The sequence below is a fragment of the Lathamus discolor genome, chromosome Z (genome assembly GCF_037157495.1).
Source record: "Lathamus discolor isolate bLatDis1 chromosome Z, bLatDis1.hap1, whole genome shotgun sequence".
Taxonomy (NCBI): Eukaryota; Metazoa; Chordata; class Aves; order Psittaciformes; family Psittacidae; genus Lathamus; species Lathamus discolor.
Genome location: NC_088909.1, coordinates 21250651 through 21260414, shown reverse-complemented (window position 1 = coordinate 21260414; position 9764 = coordinate 21250651). Strand labels below are relative to the sequence as shown.

General features: G+C 43.6%; 1 protein-coding gene across 4 annotated transcripts in view; it reads right to left on the bottom strand.

Moving 5' to 3' along the window:
* Positions 1–3894: 3894 nt before the first annotated feature.
* The window catches only part of PDPR (pyruvate dehydrogenase phosphatase regulatory subunit), a 29045-nt gene continuing 23175 nt past the window's right edge, over positions 3895–9764 (bottom strand). For 3 of the 4 annotated variants that reach the window (XM_065662291.1, XM_065662289.1, XM_065662290.1), the window contains exons 13-18: positions 8957–9105; positions 7556–7668; positions 6984–7078; positions 6247–6336; positions 5796–5978; positions 3895–4881 (exon numbers count right to left, since the gene is read on the bottom strand). In XM_065662291.1, the coding sequence (XP_065518363.1) occupies positions 4477–4881; positions 5796–5978; positions 6247–6336; positions 6984–7078; positions 7556–7668; positions 8957–9105 (1035 nt within the window). In that variant the 3' untranslated portion in view covers positions 3895–4476. Of the gene's footprint in view, positions 4882–5427; positions 5517–5795; positions 5979–6246; positions 6337–6983; positions 7079–7555; positions 7669–8956; positions 9106–9764 lie in introns of all 4 variants that reach the window. The other variant, XM_065662292.1, reaches the window with a different exon arrangement.

The window sequence follows — 9764 nt, the reverse complement described above, 5'->3', positions numbered from 1 at the left end:
TGGAAATGCACTGGAAGCTTCACATGGCCTGCCCTCCTTGCCACAAAATAAGAAAGAACTTTCCAACAAGACATATCAAATCTGGACACTGGAGTAAACACAGAGAAAACAAGAAATTAAGTCTGGCAAATACAAATGTAAAAATCCCTATAACACACCCTCCTGAAACAGAAAACATTCCTGAGTAGGCTGCTTTAATTTTATCCCCACATCATTAAATATGAACAAGAAACTTCCTTTAACAGCACTTTTACTCGAGCCTCTCATTACTCACTCAGGGGCTAACAAAACATGAGAGCTTAGGGAAGGACATAACAAGCGTAAGACAATGTAATACCTCTGGGAAAAGGAACTTAATGGAAGATGCTGCTACCTCTTACACAGTTCCCCACACTACAAACGACACTGGGGCAAGAAAGCCCTTCCTAGTGTATTGCAATGCCATAGATTCAGATGGATTCACTGCTGCCCTACACACCAGCAAACCCCCACAAATGTTGACTTCTGAATTAAGACAAGCCTACACATGCCAAATGCATATCACCCCTCATGGCCTATCTCCCCATGGGTCACCTTCCCTTAACTTTTAACCCTGATGGGCAATAAGTTTATCCTAACACAGGTTGTAGAATGGTTTCTGTTGGAAGGGACTGTCACAGGTCATCCAGTTCAAACCCCCTGCAATGAGCAGGGATGCTCAACCTATAATATTTTAGAAAAAAAAAAAAATTTCTCATATTAAACTCCCATTACCTTCCCATGAACAAAACCTACAGGACTGTTCCCATTCTGGATCACAAGACTTGAAGAACTGCCAGCAACCCCATGACTCCTACACATGAGGGCAGACTGCTGCTGCCTCAGTGCAGCATTAGGCCATCGTCTCTGTCATTGTGGAGGAGGCGGATGCTATTTTGGTGTTTCCCATCCAACGTCCCTTGCCTTACCATGCAGAATGAGAACAAACCACCTTTCTCAGCAGAAAACATTTTAAGGCCATTTTAAGGGTAAGAATCATGGTACGTAACTTTACAGTCCATGTTATTTAGCATCTTAGATGCTAAGACAGTGTCACAGCACCTCTCAAGATCCAATTTCTATTTCAAAGGTGTACTAAAGTTGGTAACTCTTCAACTGATTTTGTTGTTCTTTTTTTAGGCACTTTACTTTTAGTCCTCAGATAAACGGATTAGAGCTTTACATCACCATTTAATACCTCTGGAAGAAAACATTACATTAGACAGACCTTCCTTGGCCTCAGTATCTAGCACTGTTTTAAAAGACACTATCCAACTGTCCCCTTGACAAGTATTCAAGTTGGTCAAGGCAAACAATTCTTTAACATTGTAAGGTTAAAAATAGCTGCCAGAAATTAAATCAATTAAGCTTGAACAGCAGCTGAAGACTACAGCTTCTGATATAAAACAAGAACCAGAATTCCAAGCAAGGAACGCCAGAGTAGGTATTAATGAGCTGCAAGACTGACAATTACCAAACCACCTAGCACAAAGTCTTTAACAGCAAACACAGCATTTCAGAGAGCATTGCTATATCTATCAACATGTCAGGAAACTGTTGTCACTATTTTTGGTGTTGAAAAGTCAACAGATCAAGACAGAAAATAAACCTAAGCAGACATAACTACAAAAGTAGCTCACAAACCACACTTTTCTGGTTAGAACTGCTGGGGAAGAGACACCTGTATCAAAAGCTGTCTGAGGAACTAACAGGCACCTATAAATCAGGGAAAAGAAAAAAATAATCACAGGGAGGAATATAATCTGGCTGCAACTTAAATAATGCTACTTCAGGAACTAGTGGTTGGTAGAGGACACGTAGTAGCTTTCCAGGTTGGTCTTAACTAGTTCTAATTTTGCAGGGAGCAAACTGAATGAACCTCTCATCAGGAGTTGCACTGAGTACTTTAGCTCACCTCAGCACTGTACTTTGTCTTCTCTGGGAGAAGTATCATGCCTCAGCAGCAACAACAAATGGTCAATCAACTCTAGTCAGAAAGGCTGGCTTGAAGACTCATCCCAAGCATCATGTATAAAACATAAAAAAATCTTTCTTTGGTTGAACGCCTGTTTCCCTGGACAGAGAAGGCACAGCAATATCCCACAAAACCGACAGGGGGCCAAACATCCTCCTTGGTATGCACATCCTGTATGGGAATAGTGGGTTCACAGTATCTACGTGGGAAAGACATATGAGAAGTGACTGGATTTTAAACTGCTATTAGATGCTTTATGAACCTTTCATTTAAGTATTTAATTCTAACACACCAGGCAATTTCAGTGGCGAGAGCAACAATAGGGGAATTCGGAAGGAAAGACAATCAAGTGAAATCTCTGCCTACAGCAGCCAAGCAGAGCATTCCTGGATGCAAGATCTCAAGGATCTTTTCTACTATGATCACTACAGTTCAGAAAGCAGTGAATTTTTGGATGTAAATTCAAAAATAAGTTTGAAATCCTTTTAAGTGCTCACACACTACAGAGGAATTCACCAGTCACAAAGGAGAACATGCTTAAAGAGGTGGCGTTTAAGTTCAGCCTCATACACCACATGAACAAATCCTTAATTCTCTTCCCAACTCTCCACCCTTATGTGTCACCCTGGATGAGAAAGCTTGCTCTGACAACCTGTTTTTAAGGTGTAATGGTTTTGGACTTTCACTTTTGCTGCCTTAGGGCCATCTGACTCCTTCCGCATGCTGAGAAAATCTAGATCGTGAACAGGCAGACTACAGACTCAACTGACAGCATGACCTGCAGCAACTCAAGCAGCAGCAAGCAAACTTCAAAAAAAAAAAAAACAGGGAAGATTTTGGGCTCATACTTACTCTACTGATGCCATTTAACTGGAAAATAAAGTGCCCCTAAAAGCTTCTAGGTCATAGATGAAGTGTTCATCATGGCTGACAGGGCAGACATGAGTGCAAGGTTGCGTCTGAACTTCAGACAGGAAGATGCTGGAGCAGAAAGACCATGATGAGTTTGCAAGTGGCAGAGGCAGAGGAAATGCTTAACAGATCTTTTTCAAGTAAGTAAAAAGAATCCTTGCTTTTGATTGTGTTCACAATGGGAAGAAGAAAATGGGAAAGATATAAATGTGCGCAACACAATTCAGCATCCCCCCACTTCTGTACCATCTACTGTCAGGTTTCAATCAGGTCATTTTGACACCTGAAGAAGGGGTGAGTCCCAGCTGCATTGTCCGAAGCATCTGTACAAGAGGCATGACGCAAAGACCTTTGCAGAAATAAAGCTATTTATAATCCCAGTGCTGCACTCCCTTAACTCCCTCTGTTCAATCCTTTCAGCTGAGGTACTACCAAGAGAAAGTAAGAAGCGCAACAGATTTGAGGAGACAAATAGAGGACAACTTCTCAAGTCCAGCAGGAGCTGCTGAGATGCTTTCTCACCACCAGAAAAAACCCTGGTGTTTCTTACAAATCAGCACCACAGGTGAGACAAATGCTGGGTCTTTCCCTCTACTTTCAAAATAAACACAGGCAGCTAAAACCACAAGATGTCCCATCCTGCTGCTCAAGTTCCCCAGACCAACACAAGTTTTACATGAACCTTGCCAGACAAGCTTAACCAAGTCACATAAACAGAATAAAGAAAATCCCCATATTGATTGTACACTGTGCAGCTGAAACAGAAGCAGCATTTCAACAATGCTATTAACACTAAACACTAACATCTGTCCTTGTTAGAAATCACTATTTTTGCTAATAAAACATCCCCCCCAACAAATCCCATTCCTTTACAGATGTGAAATGCACATATTGATCTTCAATTGTATTTATAGAAGGCCATTTAAGCTTCAGTGACCCCACGCAAAGAATCCAATCCCAAAAACAAACAACACACTTAAAAACTGTAATCTACCAAAATGTGACTCTTGGCTGCTGCTCTCACAATCCTATGTCTCATGCCAGTGAGGTAGCTGGTCATTCTATTGCTGTGTGCGTTGACGCAGCGACCCCTCTATGGTGTGATATGTGGAGAGCAGGGGGAAGTCACAGCATTCATCTGAACTACAGGCAGCAAAGAGCTGCTGTCTCATGCCTTGCACTGCACTTGCACTTCCCAAGAGATGGGAAGGGTTTAGTCCTCAGGAAGGTTCACCCGAACCCTTCCTGTCACCACAGGGTTAGGGCCTCTGGAGGGGTTCACTCCTGTACAGGCTTCTCATGGACTTCTGGATGCATCTGTGCCACTGTGCTTCATCCACTGGGGCACAGGAGAGCCTGGCAAGCAAAGGGTTGAAGGAGGGAGACAGATTGGATTGGGAAAGCTTGAAAATTAAAGTTTTAAAATATACAAAATTTAACACACTGGAAAAAGTTTAAAAGTTGCAAGACAATAAAGGAAGAGAAAGAAATATACGGGTGAGGAGAAAGGATTGGAAGATGGTGGGAGAAGACTCCAGCTTGGGAAAAGGAGCAGGTTAGTCTAGTCAGCACTACTCCCCCTGGTAGCCACTCAGTTCCATCTCATCCTTGCGGCGACGGTGTGTGAAGAAGGAGCTGAAGGGGTAAAGCTTGGCTTTGGCCTGGAAGCGGTGCCCAGCAATGTCGATCTCATACTCGCCCTGGTTGATGAAGTCAGTTGTCACCACCAGCTCTTCTCCTGTCTTCTCATCAAAGTGGTGCACGAAGCCAAGGCAGACATGGCGCTCCAGAGTGTAGCTGTAGGCACTGCTGGTGGTCTTGCCCACGTAGCGGCCATTGCGGAAGATGGGCTCCCCCCACCAGGGCCAGAGGTCTGCGTCTGTGTCATGGTCCTCAAGAATGAACATGGTAAAACGCTTGTATACACCATTCTGCTTCTGTTCCAGCAGCGCTTCCTGGCCAACAAACTGCATTCCCTGTGGGGAACAGGAAGCATCAGCTGATGGAAGGAACATGAACCATAGCATCTGCTGAGTTTTAGCACAAAAGTTTAATGACACAAGATCAGTTTATGCATAGAGCTTATGCCCTACCAAGACACGCTGCTTCTAAACACAAAGAGCTCACTAAGAAAGAAGCTTTCCTGTCATGTTTGTTGTTCCAGATGTTAAAAAGACAAAAAAATGTATGTGAAAATGTGCCTTTAAAAAAATAATTCTAATTTTTATCACAGCAAAACCCCCATTACCGTTCTAGTTTTTGCCATTTTTCTGGTTCCAGAAGTCTACCCCGGTTTACAGAGGGAAACTGTGACAACATATGGAATTTATATCCCTAATCACTGCATTCCTTTCTTGAATTAATTCAAGCATTTGTTTCAGCTCATGCAAAGAATGCAAAAAAGCAGATAAGCAAGTGACAGCGACAGCACCTGCCACCACAAAAGCAAGATAGAATTCTATGCTGTTCTATGTTTCAGTAAAAATAAAGAACTCCTCTGTTTTAGTAAAAATAGAAAGCACCTGTTCTTGGTGCCTGTCCTCATATTTAACCTCATTAAATGCCCACTGGTGCACAGGCTGGCTTTTGCTTCATCACACTGGGAAAACAACTGCAAGAAACATGAACTCTGAGCATCTGTAAAGCATGCATCACCCTCCACCATTCTGCACATTGCACACAGGAGTGACCGAGGACCCTGCACCCATCACTGGGAATGCAGTCCAGAAAGAAAGAAGACAGAATGTTTCTTGTATTTTTGCACCCTTCTGAAGTACAAGAACATAGGTTACAGTTATGCGCTGTACACAGTAACAATAACACCTATCCAAGGCCTCTTCATTTCAGTACTGCCCTCCCACCCACTCCAGTGCAGGGGGTGGTGGTGTACCTTGTCCAGTTTGACCTGGAATTCACGTCCACACTCCATAGGAGTGGTAAAAGCATCCAGATCCTGGCCCCAGAATGCAAAGAACTTCTCAATGCGCAGGCTGCGGAGTGCATAATAACCGGCATTACGAATCCCGTACTTCTGTCCCATGTTCATCACCTCGTTGTACACATGAAGGGCATACTGCAAAGGAAGGGTGACACACAGAACTGCACACTAACACCAGGAGAGAGCAACAGCATTCAACATCACCAGGGACGTTGCTGTGCTCTGCTGCTGGAGTACAAGAGGTCTTTCGAACTGGAATGCACTACAAAGCAGGGAAACTACCCCCTCCCCCTCCTGCAGGCAGCTTTCTCATGCTTCCTTACCCTGAGCCAACCTGGAAAGTGTTTCTGATTATGCATGCAAGTGACTGTTTTACCTAGCTAAGGCTACAGTGTACTCTTACCTCTATGGGGATATAAAGCATGAATCCAGGTTCTCCTGTGTGAGTGATACTCATCACACGGATGCCATTAGCATAGCCCACACTCATCTCCTGCAGAATCATAAGGGTGAAATAATCCAAACTGGAACACAGCACAGAGATTCAGAAGAAGCACAATGCATAACACAAACCACACTGGCCAGCCCTCTTTCCCTTCCTCACTGCATTTCACCACCAGTGAACACTGGCAAAAAATTCTGAATTTAGAAATTCAAATTGTGATGTCACATTACCCAGACTTCTTCATCCCTTCATGACACTTGGCAATACGCCTTGGAAGTAGGTCAGGACACAGGCTTGTATTCCAGATAAAGGCAGAAGCTGAACAGCAGCTATCTGCTCTGCTTTTTATCATGATAGGAGACAATGACTCCTGAGACACCAATCCCAGCTGCCCCTGACTGACAGCTTCATAATTGATTATATGAAATATGTCAAGAAACCAAATGGCACCAAGCCTACAGTGAGTACAATACTGAACACATGCATATCCATCTATGTATTTAGCAAGCAGAACCCCAAAAGAAGTAGTTAAAGTGAGCCTAGTGAGTTCATTATCAACCTAGCTCAGTAACTGCAGTAAACACATATGTAAATCTAAATTCCGCTCTAACTATCCGAAATATTTTTCTTCCCTCCTTCCACACACGCTTCACATAGCCTAGCAGGGTGAGGAGGAAGGAAACACACTCACTCACCTTGCAAAAGAAAGAGGGAAAGTGTTCTGGAGTTATTGGGGCATATGACAACTCTGACAAGACATCCACAGCACGGGGGCCGATCAGATTGAGAGCTAAAGAGGGGAAGGTAACACTATTAGGATGAGACTGTAGAAGTCTTATGTGGTGTCTAACTTGCATAAGCACATGCCCCAGTTTCTGAAGTCTTACACATTTATCAAACTAATAGGTTAAGTTTACATTTAAGAATGAAGAGCCACAGAATCCCAGGTTGGAAGGGACGCTCAAGAATCATCTCATCCAGCCTTTCCTGGCAAAGCATGACCTAGACTAGATGTCCCAGCACCCTGTCCAGCCAAATTTTGAAAGTCATTAAGCTCTCTCTCCTGACAGTCTGCAGGAAAGGAAAGCTGCCTCCCAGCCCGTGGCTTGCTAGAAGGAAGCCTTGGTATTGCTGTTTCCATTTCACTGTTTGGACAAGAGACACAATCACCAGTCCAGACACTTTAGACAATTGACTGGCAGGCAGCACAGGACACAACTTGTGATTTCAGGCTGTATAAGGAGGTCAGACTTCGGTGATTTCTTGCCTGTGTATTTCCAGGTCACATCTTCCATGGTCAGACTGCTGTCATCAGGCAAGCGGTTCTTCAGCCAGGCCCAGCAATGAACTTGTTGGTCAGTAGGGGAAATCATGAAGAAGCTGGAACAGACAAAACCAAGAAACAATGAATGGACAGCCACAAGGTGATTCAGTTAATTCTTTGTTCATGAACTACTGGAGCCATTTGGCAGCTCCCAAGCTAACAGGACTGAAACACACAAAAAAACACAGCTAATGTCTCTGGATCAGTGCCATCACATCTGTCGTGACAAGAAACCCCAGCCTTCGAGCATTAGCAAGAGTCTGGTGAAAAGAAGTGACTAGAAGTGCAACAGAGGCAGTTCTACAGGAAGTTCACAGAGTATCTCAGCAGTCACAATCATTTTGCAGAAGGTATTCACAGCTCTTCATGCCAGGCGATTGTCTGCTCCAACAATCAGAAGAGCGCAAGGTTCACACAGCAACTTCCTGCTTCAGCCCAAGCCTTGTCACACACAATGGTGGTTATTATTAGCAGTTTCCAAAAAAAGAACTCCACTTGATATGTGAAAATGAGCTACTTGTTGTGGAGCTCTCTTTCACACAAACTGCGAGTTAAAGTACATTATTGACAGAAATAACATCTGCAGAAAAGACTAGGCAAGGAGGAAAGCTACTGGTTTCAAACAGAGAAGGACAATACTTAGAAGCAATGCATGAATGTAAACAGAAGAGGAACAGAAAGAAAAGCTGTTTCTAATTGAAAGAGCAGCAAAGAAGAATGCTTTCACACAAACACAATGAAAGCACACACAGAAAACGCTCCAGAGAAATAAAACCAACATTCAGCTGGGACATGCCCATGAAGAAAGATTTTCTATTAAATGCCAAAGAGCACCCGAACTGTTGAGTCAAAGGGTAAGAGCCTGTGATCATGTCTGTTTGCACCAGAGGGCACAAAAAAAGAGTCACAAGATACAGAAGACCTGAGCATTAAGAGCACCTGTACTGCAACACAAGTGAAATAATCACACATCAGCACGCAGTTCCAATGAGGAGATTAGCCAGAAGCCCATGAGGAACCATGTGGTTTGCACTTCAAATGATTACCTAAGTTAATAAACTCTAATGACCGCTGAAAACAACTGTCATTTCAATTGAGAAATTAACCATCTGAAGGCCTAATGATGGTGTCCATCTGTAGTCCCAGAAAAAGGCATATTTTCCACAATATTTGTAAATTTAGGAGGTCCCTTTCACTGGGGTTACTGAATTAGGAACACAAGTGGAAAACTGCAACTTTGTTTTTAGTTTACAATGTCGAAAAAGTTTATGATCTTCATTAAGAGGTCCTCAAAGGCTTTAACACCTGAAGGGTGATGGATAAAGATGCTGTCCGTATACCCACCTGCGTTTGCTCAGTCGCGCTATGCTGCAGTCATTCTCATAACCTCCTTTCTCATTAAGCATGCCTGTATGCACAACATGCCCAACTGGCACATCCAGGTCATTGGAGAAGAGATATTGCAGACTCTCTAGGGCCTCATCTCCTGTGGACTACAGAAATTGAAAGGGAGAGCAAGTCAGATGAGCTGTCTGAGCAGGACAAATCCACCGGGACTGTGTAAGACGGCATCAACGTCCTGGCCCAAATTTTTTCTATTTGTAATAACAGTGACAGTGATGTCTGAAGTGTACAAGGGTGCCATAGTGCTGGGGGTCAAATTCTATTTATAGACTAAGTTGGTATTTCTACAAACTGGGCCCTCAACAGACAAAAAGCAATCTACACTAAATATTGCGGTATGTCCTGAATTTGGTCATGCAGCTTAACTTCCTCTAGCTAACCTCAACAGTATACACAGAATTCTGCAAAAGCAGTCAATAATAAACTAAATGTGGATGTGGAGCTGTTGTAGTAAGTCCAGTGGAGGCCACAGAGATGCTCTAAGGGCTGGAATACCTCTGCTCTGGAGACAGGCTGAGAGAGCTGGGCTTGTTCAGCCCAGAGAAGGCTCTGGAGAGACCTTATAAAGCAGCCTTCCAGTGCATAAGAGGCTGACAAGAAAACTGGAGAGGGGCTTTTGACAAGGGCCTGACATAGCCCTTGGACTGGACAGGACAGGACAAGGTAGAATGGCTTTGAACTGACAAAGGGGAGACTGAGATGAGCTCTGAGGCAGAAGTTCTTCCCTGTGAGGGTGGTGAGACACTGG